The sequence below is a fragment of the Lactuca virosa genome, chromosome 1 (assembly GCF_052849685.1).
Source record: "Lactuca virosa cultivar CGN04683 chromosome 1, Lactuca_virosa_CGN04683_v6, whole genome shotgun sequence".
Classification (NCBI taxonomy): domain Eukaryota; kingdom Viridiplantae; phylum Streptophyta; class Magnoliopsida; order Asterales; family Asteraceae; genus Lactuca; species Lactuca virosa.
In genome coordinates this window covers 53649555-53669285 of record NC_136426.1, presented here as the reverse complement: position 1 = coordinate 53669285, position 19731 = coordinate 53649555, and the positions used below count along the sequence as shown (strand labels likewise).

The 19731-nt window shown below is 36.4% G+C and overlaps 2 protein-coding genes across 2 annotated transcripts; one reads left to right on the top strand and one right to left on the bottom strand.

Annotated features, from left to right (window-relative positions):
• Positions 1 to 3886: 3886 nt before the first annotated feature.
• Positions 3887 to 4302, bottom strand: LOC145114017 (uncharacterized). The gene is made up of 2 exons (XM_079050041.1): positions 4277 to 4302; positions 3887 to 4190 (listed from the first exon to the last, which is right to left on the bottom strand). Exons 1-2 carry the CDS (start codon positions 4300 to 4302, stop codon positions 3887 to 3889), a joined length of 330 nt encoding a protein of 109 aa, XP_078906167.1.
• A 1919-nt stretch (positions 4303 to 6221) lies between these two features.
• Positions 6222 to 8212, top strand: LOC145130814 (bidirectional sugar transporter SWEET14-like). The gene is made up of 6 exons (XM_079065591.1): positions 6222 to 6394; positions 6667 to 6703; positions 6809 to 7019; positions 7288 to 7449; positions 7558 to 7677; positions 7761 to 8212. The coding sequence occupies exons 1-6, from the start codon at positions 6343 to 6345 to the stop codon at positions 8028 to 8030; spliced, it is 852 nt and encodes a 283-aa protein (XP_078921717.1). The 5' UTR covers positions 6222 to 6342; the 3' UTR covers positions 8031 to 8212.
• The last annotated feature ends 11519 nt before the right edge of the window (positions 8213 to 19731 follow it).

The window sequence follows — 19731 nt, the reverse complement described above, 5'->3', positions numbered from 1 at the left end:
TATTCATATGATTTTTATACAATATTTTACGATTTTTATAAAACTGCCTATCATTTCAGAAATTATTTCGGACCAGTCTGTGAAGATGAACATTTTCACACTGGTTTGAGACCACAAAAAAATTATAATAAAATTTATGAACAAAGTAGACTCATTTTCTAAACTATCAGCGTCTACGGATTAAAATCTCAACTTACGATGATTTTCCTATAATTTTTCTAAAAACATGGACAGAAACGTCAAAAACTAGAAATTGTCTGTATCATACTAAAAGTTTTTATACTTGTGTTAGATATAAGTTTATATGATATATTCTTTTAAAACATCTAGACATGTTAAATTATATGTATTTATATATATGATTATATAAATTGTCTTGACAAATAAACATAATAAACTATAATCGGCATAATTTAGAAGTCACAAACCACACTTTTCAAAGGTACACATAATTATTTAAAGGCATAATTATCATATTTTGCAAGTAAAAGGGAGTCATAGTTCACGTAAATCTGTTAATGCTCTTGTGAGACTTTGCTTCACCGTACCTACCTAGCATACACCGTAAGTCCTGTAGTTATAACCAGAGTCTCCTGAAGGGAGAGCAAGGTAATTGTGTATAGATCTATACGGGGTTGACACCTCCACACCTGAGCTGTTCACTACACCTAGACGGGACCAGTCTAGGGTGACAAATATCTTACAGAAACTGACGCCTAAAGAACGTCATGACAGGCATATCAGTCACTTCAAGCATGGTTATAGAGACTCATATAGGGATTAAAAATACGATTTTGGTTTACGGGAAGCTTACACTTCATCAGTTTTATTAAACTATAAAACTGCAAATCATTTTTCAAGTATTCAGTCTCTTACACTTCCGGTCTTAGGGTTTAAGACTACAGTTTTTCTTACATCAGAAAATATTGGATTTTCTGGGAACATACGCTTTACTTTTACAAACAAAAGATAACAAAGGACATGCATGCACATATTCACAGTTTTTGAACGAGACTTACGAATCATTTTCGTAGAAAATATCGGATTTTCTGAAAGTACTACGAGAACTATTCTAAACAAGTGCAAAACCATTTTTATACAAAAAATGCTTATGAACTCACCAACTTTTTTAGTTGACGCTTTTCAAAACGACTTGTATTCTCAGGGAACCAGTAACAAGTAATCAGCTCTGCTATGAGATCAAGTGGTGCAACTTTATGAAATTTTATTTTTTGTCACTTTTGTGTAACTGATGAACAAGTACAATATGTAAACTATGTAAGTGTGTATTTTCAATGTATGTCGCTTGGAATGCTAAGTTTCATTCATATTCAATTGTTATGATACTGTACAATGACGTCATCCGCCCCCAGATGTTTCCGCCGTCCTGGTTCGGGGGTATGAGAAAAATGCACAACAACATGGTGTGTGCGATGCGATCATCCCTATCCCTTCCCATTCGACCCGGAAGTACCTAAAAATCGTAAGCACGAAGCTTAGTGAGTTCCCCAAAATACCGCATATCATACAAATCTGCCAGCTCAAGGCTGTGTCGGGTCTATTTAACCTCCAGGTCTATTTCACCCCCAAGTTTATTTCAACTCATGCGTCGAACTAAGCCGTACTGGATCTATTTCACCCCCGGGTCTATTTCACCCCCGAGTCTATTTCAACTCATATAGCAGCACAAGGCTGTACCGAGTCTATTTCACCCCACATACATATAGAAAACAGGCACACAAGCATATAACACTTACATCATGAGTCACAAAGACTACAAACACATAAAATATCCTAGTGTCCTAAAGTATAGTGAGCAAACTCACGTCAATCTGCTGACAGTCAAACACATGATCGGGTTGCTGAACTGGAAAAATCCCCACTAAATCACAAGTAAAGAAACCCTAATTAGAATTTAGGTTAATAATCCAACTCGTGAGTCCAAACCCTAAATCCTGGCCTTAAGGGAAAAAGTTACTTATTCTTTGCCTTATTAGGCCTAACCCATCAAGGCCCAAATGCTACTGGTCATGAGGCCCAAAAGATAATCGATGACCAAAATGGGCCCAAGCCCAAAGGCCTGTCATAGAAAAGCTTACAGCCCAACAAGGGCCCCAGAGTCCCCAAGTCCCATACATGGACCGAAATAAGTCCAAAGCCCACTTTGATGAGTACGCTCAGCTAGGGGTGAGCAAACCCAAACCAAGGTACCGAGAAACCGACTAAAACCGACGAAACCATAACCGAAAAAACAGAAACTGAAGCAAAACCGATGGTTAGGGTTTGAATTTTTTAAAAACCGAGAAATCATGTTCGGTTTCGGTTTCTACACAGAAACCGACCCATCCAACCCGAGAAACCGACCCATACTTAAAACCGACAAACCACCCCAAGAAACCGACCCATCCAACGCGAGAAACTGACCCATACTTGATTGTGTTTTGGTTGAAATAGACTATTTTGGGCTTTGGTTGTAACTTGTAAGAGACTATTTGTTGTAAGACTCATGTTTTTTGAAGTTTTTAACTTAAATTTGGTGTTTTTTTTGAAGTATTTAACTTGTTGCTTCATTTATGGAACATGGTTTAAAACCTAAAACCGATGGGTTTAAACCAAGAAACCGTGAGTGTATAGGTTGAACCCAAGAAATCGAAAAACCCCCCAAATCGACCTTAGAACCCGAGAAACCGAACCGACCAGAAACCGATCCTATTGGGTTCTGAAAACCAGAAACCGACCATTTATGGGTTGGATTGGGTTTGAGTCCAAAACCGACCCAAACCGAACCATGCACAACCCTACACTCAGCGTACCAATCAATATGTACGACGTACTCACAACCCTCACATCATCGGGACTTCATGAGCGTACGTACAACGTACGTCTAGGTACGCCCGACGTCCACTGCAGCTGGCCGAAAACTCCTTTCAAGGTCTTAATCAGTTAAGACCTAACGTCCAATTTTGGATCTAGGCTTATTGAAGTGCATTAAGCCATAAAGTTTCCACCTTTATGCTTTTGCATGTCTTAATGGGGAAAATCTTGGATTAAACCACATTATCTTCATGAAACCACCTTCAATCCTTGCATGATTGAACTTAATCCATAAAGACTCCATTTTTATGCTCAAGGGACTTTAGAAACACTAGGATATAACATTATAACCTTATGGAATAGCTTATACTCTCAAAAAATACCTTAAGGACCATTTTATGATGAAATAAGCCCTAAACTAAAAACTAACACATGGAGTCATCAAGGTAGAAGCTTTTTACCTCCAATAAGCTAGAAATGATGAGAAACCTCTAGATCTACAAGTGCTTTCTGGTCCAATGCTTCTTCACAAATCTTCTTCTTCTTCTCTAAGCACCACACACACCAAACACACACACACACACACACACACAAGCTCAAACTTTAGGGAAAATGGATTAGCGTTTCGATATATGGCTCAAGAAGAAAAGGAGGCTGATAAGGTGATAGACTTGAGGGACTTAATGATCTTAAATAGGGTGCAAACCCTAAAAATTAGGGTTTGCCTCTAGCTTGAGTACGCCATGCGTACGCATGGGTACGCCCAACGTACGTAGGGGTTATCCTAAAACGCGCATGCAAAGGGAGTACGTCGTGCGTACCTTGTATACGCCTAGCATACTGTCGGCTAGTCATTGATTCATTGAAATGAGTGTTAAGGTTGATTAATTGAAATTGTTATTATGTAAATATTTCGTTGTCCCTGGTAAAAATTGCACGTGTGTCGGTTCCGTAGATGAATACGCTGCAATATTGCGTCCTTTATCTTCGACCGCCATGTTATGCATTATGATACATGCATACATGATATCTCATAGAGTATCTAACTCATAAGGTCGTACCACATGTTCAACTATGTGCCATCAATGCTTCCAAGCATACCCGGAAAACCATGTCTTTCTTCATGCACCACATATAGTTGTTGCATATCATGTAACGAAGGTTTACGCAAGTATTTGTCACCGAAGGTTGCGACAACACCTCTTGCCAATCTATACAAACTTTCTCGTGCGGTTCTCTCAGACATTTTCATATAATCGTCAACAGAATCAGGCGACTCCCCCATAGTCACAAGCTTAATTACAGCAACACATTTCTGCAACTCTGTGAATCCTCGTTTACCTCTAGCATCATATCTCATTTGGAAAAATTCATACCTAAATATATATTTAACAGTTAAAAGTTGTATTTATTTTATCTAAAAGCGACATTTATAAATTAAAAAACTAGAAAGAAACGGTACCTTTCTTCCAAGGCGTTGGCTATCATTTCAAACATATTTTTTTTGCAAACGAAACTTTCTTTTGAAATCTCTTGGCTGGTAGACACAATTATCCACAAAATAATCGTTAACTAGACGTTTATGCCCTTCCTCACGATCTTTATTTAACGTCCCACGTCGTGTGAGTAGTGAAGCTGGATCTGGCTATTGTAGTCTGTTCGTATAATACCGGTACATCATACTCACGAAGATATCATCTTCTTCGTTATGCCCTTCCTCACAATCTTTATTTAGCGGCGACTACTCGACCCTTTATCGGCGACTTTTGTCGCCGCTAATTGCTCATTTCCTTGTAGTGTGAACGGCTGAGCCGGATCAAAATGATTCATTTTTTGGTTTTGAATTATTGAAATTATATGTGAAATGGAAAGAAGAAATGAAAGTGAAATTGAGAGAAATGTGAACGTGAAAGAAGTAGATGTATTGTGTAGGTAAAATTTAATAGTAAATTGTGTATTTATAATAGAGTTAAAATGATTTTTTTTAAATTGTGACCGTTTAACAACGGTCTATATATGACCGTTTAATGCCAAATTCAAGCCAAAACCCTTCGTTGCCTCTCGTTTCCACAGTAACACCCCACGACGTAACGTTGGAAAACACAAAGAAGGGGCGGCGTTCAAACCGTGTTAACGGCGTTGTTTGGGTTCCACGTCGGAATAACGCATCTGGGTGTTGCCCATACGTACTCGTCTTAGTTAATTGAGTGAGGTTATTAAACGCTAATGGCGTCTAAAAGCGTCTCCGATACTAAACAACTTTAGATGTCTAAAACACTATCACATCAGTATTTTATAAACATATTCTTACTATTGGTAAACTTTTTATAGGTTTATAAATGAGTCTCAACTATTTATTTATATTTGAACATATGTTTTTTTTTATTAATACGACTATTTTTTTAATTATAAAAATAAAAATAAAATATAATCACACTAAAAATGGTTGAAGAATTAAAATTTAATCGTAAAATGTAGCATTTATACAACAACTTTAAATTAAAAGCTTAAACAACCACTATCAACGTGCATTATTTTCACATAATTAAAGAAATAGAAAAGAGTTTCAAAGTTTTTATCATTTTTTATAAAAATAAAATATAACTCCAATATTAATAATATTCAATATTTTTCCAAACTTAAACGATGATATTTTTAATGGTATAATTTATTTTACTTTCATTAAGTATAAATATATACTGTATTGTTAGATATATTAAGCTATCATATTAAAACGGATAGGGTATAAAATGAAAAATTAATCCTAAGGTGTAATTTATATATAATAAATAAGTAATTTTAGTGAAGTCACCTTATTTTTTTCTTAGTTATTTAATTTATTTTTATCTTTAATTGTTTCTAATTTAGGAAAGCTGATATACCTTGTATTTTTTTAAATCATTAATATTTATTTATTCCTATGTACTATTTCTTATAATTATGTAATCATTCCTAAGCCTAATATGTAATATATGAACACAAAAAGTTTGAATTGAGTTTGTCGTATATCTTGACTCTATTTGTCAAATTCATCAGGTTTTGAAGATGTCCAAAAACATTGACCTATTTAACAGCCACCTAAGCACTCACTATGCTTAAAAAATTTATGGACCGCTCTAAATTTCCATGGACCTCGTTTTAAAATAGCACAGCGGATGCATTAACTTATAAACCTTCATATTCAAACTTATTGCAATATTGTTACCAAATTTTTAATAAGCATATTTTAAAAAAAAGATTTAATCACTAACATCCTACGATCTAAAAGAAACATTATGAAAAAGAACAAAGATACATATGCGTCCCTTTTTAATTTAATTATTAACTTTATGAAAATTTATGCTTGCATATTATACACCACCACCCCCAATAATGTTTTCCTATATAAACCACTCGCTCTACCATTTCTTATGCACCATTCATCCGAAGCACCAAGACAACAATCACAACATAATCACCGGCAGCCGTTCTCTGCAACTGGTTCATTCATCTGAGTGAGTGATCATTTCGAGAACAAGATCTGTCAATATGGTGATTGCAGGACAATACCCTCACCTCACTCTTACGTTCGGCCTTCTTGGTACTCTCTCTCTCTCTCTCTCTCTCTCTCTCTCTCTCTCTCACACACACACACACACACACACACACACACACATCCACCGTAATCGTATGCTGAAACATCCAATGCATGCATGAAAAAATATACATGCTACGTAAGCACCATGCATATAACGAACCCTAATGCTAAATATCGGTTTGCTAGCTTCAATATTGGAGATATGCAGGAAAAAAAATGCATGCACGCAACAAATTCTAACCCTAATTTACACTTGTTTCAATATTATTTTGCAGGAAATATTGTTTCATTCATGGTGTTTCTTTCACCAATGTAAGCTTCTTGTTCCTAAATCAGTCTTCACTAGTGATTATTCGAAGTTTATCTTTGTGCTAGCTTACTTTATAAATTGATGATGTTTTGTATTTAAATATGTAGGCCTACTTTTTACAAAGTTTATAAGAAGAAATCGACAGAAGGGTTTCAGTCGATACCTTATGTTGTGGGATTGTTTAGTGCCATGCTTTGGATTTACTATGCGTTGCTAAAGGGAAATGCCATGCTTCTGATCACGATTAACTCCGTTGGCATAGTCATACAAACGTTTTATATATGTGTTTTCCTCTTTTATGCACCGAAGAAAGCTAGGGTATGCAAATGCTACTTTTTGGTTTCATTGTATTTGTTCATTGTTTTGGTGTCCTCCATCATTATTCCTGAAGTAAGAAGATGGGAATCATAAGTGAGGTCTTGGGTTCAAACCTAAGCATCATCTTACTTCTGGAAACATTATGATTTATAATTCTTATTTATATTGGCATAACATCGGTTAACATGACTATCTAGAATGACATTTACATATCTCGATTTTCGTTAATCATATTTTATAATTTGTATAATTGTGATTTTATGTGTAGATGGAAAGTGTGAAGCTTATCATGTTGTTCATAGTTGTCGGATTTGGACTGATTGTTCTCCTAACCGAGTTCCTTTCAAAAGGGGCTAAGCGCGGTGTGATAGTCGGATGGATTTGTCTTGTGTTCTCTTTGTGTGTTTTTGTCGCACCTTTAGGTGTCTTGGTAAGTACAAACAGTAGATAACAAGAACAAGAACTATATATAATAATAAGTTTTTAAGAAAATATGAACATCTCTTTATTAATTTATGATATTTAATTCTTTTTGTAGCGACAAGTGATCAAGACCAAGAGTGTTGAGTATATGCCAATTCTTCTGTCCCTAGCCCTCACACTGAGTGCCGTTATGTGGTTCTTTTATGGTCTACTTCTTGGGGACTTTAACATCGCGGTAAAAACAAATAAACAAAGTACTTACACAATAACTTCAAACTCATCTTAATTAATTTTTCTAACGATTAATTTCTTGTTCAGATACCAAATACGCTTGGATTCACCTTCGGTATCATCCAAATTATACTTTACTTTGTATTCAAGAATAGGAAGCCAGCCATCAACGATAAAATCTCTGAATTCAAAGAGAAAATGAGTGAAATGGATGAACCAAGAATCCCAGAAATCAAGGATCATAATACCATCGATATGGTGAAGCTAAATGCAGCTCTACGACCTGAATACACTCAAAATCCACACGCGGTGCGTAGTCCAATTATAGCTAATCACACCATTGAAGTCGCAGCTTGAGATCGATCCTAATTGATTTTGGTTTGATGTCAAGTGTGCCTTCGATCTCTATAAATAATTGTACACTTGTTGATTACAAGTTTTCACCTTTAATTTGGTGTAATCATGTCCTCCTTAGCTAACGTAACCCTTGTATTGTTTCAGTATTCTCAATATAAATGAATTTGATTTTCGATATATAATCATATATGTAATTGTTTAGTTTATATCGTGTTCATTTTTAATTATTGCCAAAACTCGCATAAGTATCTACTTAGATGTGGAAATATGGTCGGTGAAGCGGATTGTGTAACAAATGAAAATATTCTAATTTGGTAATTTCTTGTGCATTTAATTTGGCGGGTATATTTGAAAAAATATATGAGAGTTTTAATTATCAAAATAAGTCTGCCGGTTTATAGCAGTCTCGTTAAATCACAAACAACACCAACATATATGGATCAGTACGAGTTTGTCCTCATGTTGAAAAGTGAAATAAATAAATAAATAAAATAAAATAAAAATTATATGTGTAATTGATACGAAGCCACCTCAAAAGATGATAGCATGAATAGGTTAATAACTTGTCTTTTTCACTCTTTGGTGAAAATAATTATCAACATATTCTACAGATGTTCGGTTTATATTTATAAGTAGATGACACATCTGTCAGTTATATAGTGTAAATTAGAACTATACGTTTAATAATTACATATTTAAATTGATTTTACTGTTATTAAGTGTACGTATGTTTTATGTAGTTTTGTATAATATAAAAAGGAGTTTGGAATTTTATGATGTTTCAAAACTATACTACTAATTTTTATATTATGGCAATGTTCACGTTCGCCAAACCCTATTCTTTATTTATATTAAACGAAATCAAGCATAACAGTGGGTATCTAGAAAAGTATTTTAGTTGTTAAAAAATAAACTAAAAGTAACAATAATCACTAAAAACAAACGTTCAATCATATATATGAAATAGATCTTTAAATCAATATTTAAAAGTATTATAGTATAGTTTAAAGGTTTAATTTTAAAAATAATTTTTTTTTTTTTTGAGAAAAGATCGACTTTAATCCTTTTACATGCAAATAATTTTTTACACGTGGGAAATGACACGATGACTGGGGATAACGATATTATTCATAATTTCATACGCCCACTGGAAAATAATTCTTGTAGAGATAAAAAGGCTTCATCAAAAAAGTAACCACAAAAACAAAAAATCAAAAGAGGTCGACGTGAGATGACGCGTCCCACCTACGTCAAGTGTCGAAATCTTCTTCATTTTTCTAATAAATTTTAAGGAAAATCTTATAAAAACCCAACTTATTATCGATGCTTGAAAAAACTAAAACTATTATGTTATTTATTTATACCATACAACAATTTTATTTATTGATCATTCTTAAAATAATGCTTTTTAACCGGAAACCCTTGAAGGCCGGTTACCTAAAATGCATGAAAAAACCATTATTTTATTTTTGTACAAAAAAATCATTTTATTTTTTAATTTTGTACAATAAAACCATTTTATGTTCTGATTTTTACAATAAAACATTTTATTTATCCCTTTATGTCTCATATTTTTTCCTTTTGAGAAATGATAATTAATAAATATCTCATTTATCTTACGGTTGCACATTGTCCAATAAGAGAAGTTTTCAACATATCATGTCGAGGTCTAGTGTCAAAGTTGGGTAGATGGGGTAGCCAATGTTGTTGAAGGTGTCTGACTTCACAATCTTCTTGAGTTGTGATGTCCATTTTCTCGTACTACTATTGATTTTTGTGACAATGTTAGTTTTATGTACGTAACTTCGAACCCAATACATCACAAAATAACCAAACATTTGAAATAGATTTATATTTTGTTATGGAACGTGTTGCTATTGGTCATGTACACGTACTGCATGTTTCTTCTGCTCACTCGTTTGCTGATATTTTTACTAAAGGATTACCTACATAATTATTTTTGGAATTTCACGACAATTTAAGCATTTATGAACCTCCCGCTCTAATTGAGGGGGAGTGTTAAATTATTACTTATTGGATAGTTTAGGTCTTTTTCTCATGATATAGTGTAGAGTCCTTTATGTAATTGTACAATATTGGTTGTAACATTTATAGCAAAGGAATACATTAGAAACCCTAACAGGGTTATTTTTACGGACCAAACACACCATTTTTTATTATGACAACTTTAGTGTTGCATACTTGAAATCAATTCTTATGCAACATCGACCCATGAAGCACATAAATATTGGCATTTACTTTGTTTAGGATCAAGTATCTTTGCGGTTAGTTTGTATTATTCATAACCTGTAATTTATTTCTAAGTGGAATTAATCAATTAAAAGTTTACCAATCATATTTTATCAAGAGAAAAATACATGACATAAAAGGGAAGATAATTAATCATTGTACAAAATCATAACATAAAAGGGTTTTATAACATCTATAACACCCATAAAACTTCAGCCAATTTAAAAGTTTTTCAAACATTTAAACTGTTAGGTTATTACAATTTGTTTTCAAAATAGTTCCATATCAGAGTATCCCAGAAACAAATTCATAAAATGTGAGGAGCTGTACGATCACGCCTTTGCCTTGTCGCGATCCCCTGATGTACCTGAAACAATAAACTGAAACTGTAAGCCCGAGAGCTTAGTGAGTTCCCCCAAAATACTCATACCCACAATAATACACATATAATCATAAAACAACATACTATGGGTCCAGTCATCGGGTTGGAATACCCCAGGCCCTCAACCATCCGGTTGGAATGCCAACATACTATGGGTCCAATCATCCTCGGGATGGAATACCCCAGGACCACAACCAACAGGTTGGAATGCTCACACACTATGAGTCCAATCATCCTCGGGATGGAATACTCACAGCCCACAACCAACAGGTTGGAATACCCAGGTCTATTGGCTTTCGCACAAAGCAGATAAGCCTCAACCGCCAAACAAACATGTGCACATATAACGGATAATCACATAACAGTCTATAGACAAGCAAACTGATCTAACTGATCATATCACATAACACACAATACTATCTTATCTACCAGGATACCGATCTAACAGATCATACTAGCATAACATATCCAGATTGATGGGTTTTGAGCATTCTAACACTCCTATGGTGTACATGCAACCCTAGAAACCTTGGATCTATGTTTTCTCTAAATACATGCAAAATTTTTTTTCCAAGGTTTACTTCCTATCTAGCATGTCATGGGGAACTTGTAATACAAAATTCAAGTAGAATAACATACCTTTTAGAATCTTGGATTCCTTGATGACTTTGTGAGCCTAGCACCCCAAATTTGATGCCTCAAATGCTTCACACAACATCACAATTCATGGAATAACCTTGAGAGAATTACACTATACTCAAAAATCGGCTAGCCCTCTTACTTGCTTGTAGTAGTGCGATTTTGCTTGAATAAGGGGTCTTTATATAGTTGTGACACAAGTAGGGTTACACCATGTAAACCCTAATTGTCATGGCTTTCCATATTCCATGATCCATGGGTTTAAAACCTCCATGGACTATCCATGGAGCACCATATGGGTTTTAACCCAATCCATACAAACCATGGATCATTAGCCCACTATACAAGAATAGATTATTTACACAATCAACCCCATATATTTAATTAGTCTCTCTTTAATCACTTAATTAGTTCAAGATTAATTATTTGATCAATACTAAATAAATACTATTATTAATATATTAGTACTTATAATACTATTAATAAACCTTAAGTGTCCTTTATCTCTTTTTGGTCTATCCAAGTATTGCAATGCCATGCAACCCAAATGGACCATGTCGGGTCGGGTCAAGTACATACCAATTATAGTTATGGACTTAGACACTATATCCAACAGTCTCCCACTTGGATAAGTCTAAAAACTATAGTTGCAGATATGGCTTCAGAATCTGACTAGCAAGCGTAGCTCTTTCAAAGTCTCTTGGAACTAAGATGATGATGATGAAACGCCATTTAAGATAAGTGATCATATAATCCTCTGCTCTCAAGATATCGGCAGGACAAATACATGGAACATGGTCTTACTTATTGTCCAGCGTTTGTTTCTCGATCTCTGATCTGTTTGACATAGAACTAAATTGAACACATCAATTAGGTTCTGACCGGGCCCGGTACATAGGTCAAAACAAAATCATCGAGGGGCCCAGATATCGATTCTAATCCTAGAAGGAACAAATAAACTTCGACTCATATGCTTGTACTGACTACTTATTGAATTATGCACAAAAGCACGTTTTATAACATCGAGTTACCAATGCGGTTTCGTACAATCTATAACCAACTCATAGCCAACAACTCGTATCTCTAGGTTTGAAGATTTATATGATATTACCGTCTCACGATCACTCGAGATAAATTCCATGAAGTGATACAAGTGAGCGTGGATTGAGTCCAATACTCAGAACTTATGAGCACTCATGAATGTTGCAGCAACCATTGCTATGTCTAATACACCTTATACATTCTACAAACCCAATTCATGACAGTCTTAATTCAATACCTACTTCCAAAGTATGACTGACTGTGGAGAGTTTGAATGATATAATTATCCTGGAAGTCAAAACATGCAAAATTGAAACAATAGTAAACAATTAACATAAGATAGTAACACTTTACTCATAAATAAATAACAACTTTTATTTAATCATCAAATGTCATTTACATTTTACAAGTTTCAAACTATCTAATTATTAAAACTAATATCATCCTTCAACCCGATGCGCCTCGCATGCTGTAAATGCTTAACCCTAGTCAGTCCCTTCGTGAGGGGATCTGCTGGATTCTCATATGATGATACCCTCTTAGCCACGAGGAGTCCTTCTTCTATACGATGTCTAATGAAATGGTATTTTCTGTCAATGTGTCTGGATATCCCGTGAGCCCTTGGTTCCTTAGCTAAAGCAACCGCACTTTCACTGTCACAGAAAATTTCCATTGGCTCTTTTATAGGTGGTACAACTCCAAGGTCTCTAATAAAGTTCTTTAGCCATATCGCCTCTTTTGCTGCTTCACTTGCTGCTATGTACTCTGATTCACAAGTAGAATCAGCTACTGTCTCCTGCTTGGAACTTTTCCAAGTAATTGCTCCTCCATTTAGGGTAAAGACCCATCCTGACTTAGAGCGGAAATTATCCCTATCAGTCTGAAAACTAGCATCGCTATATCCTACCACTCTCAAGTCATCACTGCCACCAAGGGTAAGGACCCAGTCCTTAGTCCTTTGCAGATACTTGAGAATGTTCTTTACCGCAGTCCAGTGAGCCTTGCCAGGGTTCCCTTGATATCTACTGACCATTCTCAAGGAAAAGGCCACATCAGGGCGAGTACAAGTCATAGCATACATGATTGAGCGCACAGCGGAAGCATATGGTACATGACTCATCTCCACTATCTCAACCTCTGTACTCGGACTCTGAGTCTTACTTAGTTTGGCATTACTTTGGATTGGTAACTCCCCTTTCTTGGAATCCTGCATATTGAACCTCTTCAGTACCTTATCCAAGTAAGTACTCTGACTAAGTCAAATTAGTCTCTTACTCCTGTCTCTCAATATCCTTATCCCTAGGATATAGGCAGCTTCCCCAAGGTCCTTCATAGCGAAACACTTTCCAAGCCAGGACTTAATCTCCTGCAAGGTTGGGATGTCATTTCCTATGAGTAGTATGTCATCCATATACAACACCAAAAAGCTAACTATACTCCCACTAGCCCTAACATATACACATGACTCATCCTCGCTCCTCGAAAAGCCAAACTCTTTGACTTTCTCATCGAAGCAAAGATTCCATCTGCGAGGTGCTTGTTTCAACCCATAGATGGATTTCTCAAGCTTGCACACCTTATTAGGGTTCTCTGTACTGACAAAACCCTCTGGCTGATTCATGTACACATCCTCAGCCAACTTTCCAGTAAGGAAAGCGGTTTTGACATCCATTTGCCATATTTCATAGTCATGAAATGAAGCAATGGCTAACATAACCCTAATAGACTTAATCTTTGCTACTGGTGAAAAGGTCTCATCATAATCAACTCCCGGAGTTTGAGAATAGCCCTTTTCAACCAGTCGCGCCTTATAAGTGTGTACATTACCATCTATGTCAGTCTTCTTCTTGAAGATCCATTTGCACCCAACTGTCTTACGACTTGGTACATTGTCAACCAAGTTCCAAACTTGATTGTCATACATGGACTGTATCTCGCTGTCCATAGCCTCTTTCCATTTAGCAGCCTCAGGGACTCCCATGGCTTCCGTGTAGCTGTTAGGTTCATCCAGACCTACCAATGTACTATCACTGATAAGTGTATCACCTTTTGCAATAATATGGAAATCATAGTAATGCTCAGGTGCATTCCTAACTCTCGTGGAATGCCTCAGAGGTATTGGCTCATCTATCGGATTAACAGGAGTTTCCTCCTCAGGTTGGTCGCTAGTGTTTGAAGTTCCTTCACCGCTTGACTCTTGAAGCTCTTCAAGGTCAATTTTCCTCCCACTGTCTCCTTGGCTTATAAATTCTCTCTCACGAAAGACTCCTCTCCTTGCCACAAAGACCACATTCTCACTGGGCCTGTAGAAGAGGTAACCAAAGGATTTCTATTGGTAGCCGATGAAAATACATCTCTCGCTTCAAGGTTCGAGCTTGTCGTGAGACTCACGCCTCACGAAAGCCTCGCAACCCCAAATCTTGATGTGGTCCAAATTGGGAACTTTCCCAGTTCACATTTCATGAGGTGTTTTGGCAACATTTTTAGTAGGGACTAGATTCAGGATATGGGCGGCAGTCTCTAAGGCATACCCCCAGAATTAGATTGGTAACGAAGCTCGACTCATCATGGAACGAACTATGTCCAATAAGGTTCGATTGCGCCTCTCAGCTACACCATTCAGCTGTGGTGTCTTAGGAGGCGTCAATTATGAGACAATCCCACATTCTTTAAGATAGTCAAGGAACTCGATACTAAGATACTCTCCTCCCCGATCGGATCAGAGCATCTTGATGTTCCTGCCCAGTTGATTCTCCATATCCTGCTTAAACTCTTTGAATTTCTCAAAGGTCTCTGACTTATGCTTGATTAAATAGATATATCCATATCTACTATAATCATCAGTAAAAGTCACATAATACCGATTAGCATCTCTTGTGGCGATTTTGAAGGGTCCACACACATCAGTGTGTATGAGGTCCAACAAACCCTCACCCCTCTCACAAGTACCAGTGAAGGGTGACTTTGTCATCTTTCCAAGTAAACAATACATGCAACTATCATCTGACTTTAGGTCAAATGATTCCAAAACTCCAGCCTTTTGGAGTTAGCCTATGTGCTTCTTGTTGACATGTCCCAGACGACAATGCTACAAGGATGCTTTGTCTAAGCTATTTGAAGAATCAATACACAACACATTATTTCCTAGATTATCTACAACATTCACAGCTTCATATACACCATCAAAAGGTAATGCTTTAAAGTAAAATACATGATTGTAATAAACATTAATAGCACCATTATCATTATCAAATGAAAAAGAAAACCATTGTTTGTACAAGCCATGAAAGGAAATAATATTTCTCGTCATTTCAGACGAGTAACAACATTTATTCAAATCTAACATTAACCCATTATTAAGCAATAAAGAATAAACTCCTATCTTGGTAACAGGTGATGCTTTCCTATTCCCCATGATTAAGTTTATCTTCCCGTGCTCCACTTTCTCACTTCTTCTTAGGCCCTACAAATCAGTACAAATGTGAATACCACAACCTGTTTCAAGCACCCAAGAGTTAGTTTTCAATGAGTTATTAGACAATATAGTGTAAATACCTGCATGAGTGGGTTTAACTTTCCCATCCTTTACATCCAGCAAGTATTTGGGGCAGCTTCGCTTCCAGTGCCCCTTTTCCTGGAAGTAGAAGCATTGTGCTTCCTTTGGGTTTGAAGAGGGAGGAATGGAACCTTTCTTGGTTCCACTTGAAGAGGATCCATCAAGAGACTTTCCCTTGGTACCCTTCGAAGGGGTCTTTCTCTTCTTCCCCTTTCCCTGCCCAATTGCCAAGACAGGGGCAGTAGTAGGAGTAGGAGTAACAGCTGATTTAAGGCCACTTTCAGCGGTCCTTAAAAGTCCTTGAAGTTTACTTAGTGTGACTTCCTCCTTGTTCATATGATAAGTCATACGAAACTGATCATAACTTGGAGGTAAGGAATGGAGAATGATGTCAATCGCCATGTCCTCAGGAAAGTCCACATTAAGCTTCAATAACCGGTCCACGAACATTTGCATTTTCTGCAAGTGGCCAGTGAGGGATTCTCCCTCTTTCATCCTAGTTGTTATCATAGAGGAAATGATTTCATACCTCTCCTGACGAGCACTCTGATGGTACCTATCCATCAGATCCTGGTGCATCTCAAAAGGGTAGAAATCTTCATAGGATTTCTGGAGTTCTGCTGTCATTGTGGCCAATATGATGCAAGACACCTTAGTGGCATCTTTCTCATGGGTAGTGTACTCAGCAATCTCCTCAGGAGTAGAAGTTGACTCATCGATAATCTTTAGCTCCTTATCAAGGACATACTCTTTGCCCTCATAGCGAGTAATCATTCTGATGTTCCTAATCCATTCATTGAAATTTGAACCATCAAAAATGATTTTCCCACACAAGTTAACTAAGGAAAAGGAGCCTGTAGGGTTTGAGCCAGTAGCAGTGTTGGAAGACATCTGAAAAGAAAGAAAGACAAGTTTTATTAGATAAGGAGTCCTTAATAAGTCACCCAAATGAAGTATTAAGGCTAGGACCCAACAAACTATTTATAGTTGGAAGAGGGATGCCGTAATCCAAGCTATAAAATATTTGAAGGTGGGTAAATGACGATTTACCAATTTCCACCATGAAAACGAAATAGATTATTAAGTTTTATTGGATTTGAAATTCGTAAACTGGGATGCCGAGGATCATAAACAAGGTGTGAATAACCATGCAAATTGACTTGGTACCCTTAACTTTTATCACCTAATCGATGTGTCGGTTAACCACACGCGCTCCACCGATCTATGATAAAATTAAGTTACCCTTTGTCACTCTTACTAGTCCTTGTTAGTGTGCCGGTTAACCACACACGCTCCACTAACGACTTGGTAAGGTACAAAGTGTAATTTCATGGGTTAGCACCTATTTCACATTTTCCTAAACTAACTAAGATTGGGAATTATTATTAAAGTGTAGTTACTTTATAATTTCATTATACTTTTAATGAAGATTTAAAGTCCTTGTCCTACCCGTTTGGCTAACGACCCTCCACCAGTCAAGGAAGCGGTGGGTGAGAGTGGACACCCATTAAGCTGCCATTTTATAGGCAACAACCTTATACCCCCCTTATAGACCGGCTTCGTGAATGAGGCCTACTAACGGTAAGACTGACTTATTCTTATACATATCTATATATTTAAACTTTCAATATAATAATAGTATAAGGGTTGAATTTTAAACTTTTAAAACTCTAAGGTTCAATTTGGAAATTAAAGTATTAGGGTGTAAGACTTTACAAATTCCAAAACTTGAGGGCAAGTATTGAAACTATTCAAGACTTTTCATTTCATAACTTATGACTTTAATGGTCCATTAAAATGAAGACTCTTCATTTTATGTAACCTCTTATTCTTTAATGACACTTTTAAAGAAGAGACTTTTGGTTATCCATAACTTGAGGACAAGTTATGGACTCATCATTAGGCATTAAGATCAAGAATCATATTAACAAGCAAGTTACACATAATTTCTATGATCTTCTAAAACTCATAAGAATATGAACATTCATATCAAAATTTCAAGAATCATATTAACACATATAAAACTAGGAATTTTGATATTATCCATTGTAAACGGATTAACATAATCATTACCACATCAAAAACATGTTTTAAGGTTCAAAAAACAGTTTAGGGTAATGATCCTTATCCAATACCAAGCAAAACCCCGAAATTCTGCATACATGGGCGTCACCACGTCGTGGTAAAGACTGCCACATTGTGGTGGGCAGTCAGATGTAAAAAATGTAGAATTTTAACTTTTGAAAAAAACATGTAGCATCAAGTATCAAGCAAACAAGCCTAGGCTCTGATACCACTGATGGGTTTTGAGCATTCTAACACTCCTATGGTGTACATGCAACCCTAGAAACCTTGGATCTATGTTTTCTCTAAATACATGCAAATTTGTTTTTCCAAGGTTTACTTCCTATGTAGCATGTCATGGGGAACTTGTAATACAAAATTCAAGTAGAATAACATACCTTTTAGAAGACTGGATTCCTTGATGACTTTGTGAGCCTAGCACCCCAAATGTGATGCCTCAAATGCTTCACACAACACCACACTTCTTGGAATAACCTTGAGAGAATTACACTATACTCAAAAATCGGCTAGCCCTCTTACTTGCTTGTAGTAGTGCGATTTTGCTTGTATAAGGGGTCTTTATATAGTTGTGACACAAGTAGGGTTACACCATGTAAACCCTAATTGTAATGGCTTTCCTATTCCATGATCCATGGGTTTGTAACCTCCATGGACTATCCATGGAGCACCTTATGGGTTTTAACCCAATCCATACAAACCATGGATCATTAGCCCACTATACAAGAATAGATTATTTACACAATCAACCCCATATATTTAATTAGCCTCTCTTTGATCACTTAATTAATTCATGATTAATTCTTTGATCAATACTAAATAAATACTATTATTAATATATTAGTACTTATAATACTATTAATAAACCTTAAGTGTCATTTCTCTCATTTTGGTCTATCCAAGTATTGCAATGCCATGCAACCCAAATGGACCATGCCTGGTCGGGTCAAGTACATACCAATTATAGTTATGGACTTAGACACTATATCCAACACAAATAACCATCCAAAGGGCCGGCCTTGGTGCCTTAGACCGTTGAGTATAGTGAGGATAACTCACCTCTCAACTATCGAATCGAAATGATAAGCTCAAAATCTCGGATCACCGCCACAAACTCCACCACCTATATTCACCATAGAACCATATTCATAAATTTCCAATTTTACCAAAATGCCCAGAAGTCAACTAGTCAACCCTTGGTCAAAGTCAAAGTCAACGGTCAAGGTCAACAGTCCATGTTGACTCGACTCGTCGAGTACAGTTTACTGACTCGTCGAGTCCTTCCAGAACTCGAGTAGTCGTGAAATCCCTCATTGACTCGTCGAGTTTCCCGTCAACTCGTCGAGTTCATGTGTGTCCAAATGTCGGGAAAACCCTAGTTGACTCGCCGAGTCACCCTACTGACTTGCCGAGTCCATGCAAAAGTCCTTGCACGACAATCTTCATCGGACTCGCCGAGTTGACCATGCAACTCGCTGAGTCCCTTTAGACGTTTCTTCATTCAGATGCTTTTTAAGCCATTCTAAGGCTCCATATTACAGATCAAGCTTCCCAAGGCATGTTTGTCACGTAAAGTTGCAAACTTTACGTGCATGCAAGGCTCTAAAGACTTAGAATATCAAATCCAAGCTTGAAATGGGGTTTAACACATAACGAAGGGTTTACAGTTGCTAAAGCAGGAAACTTTATGGACTTAGAGACCCAGAAGAGTTCAGATCTGAAGTTGCAACTTCAGATCTTAGCTCATACCC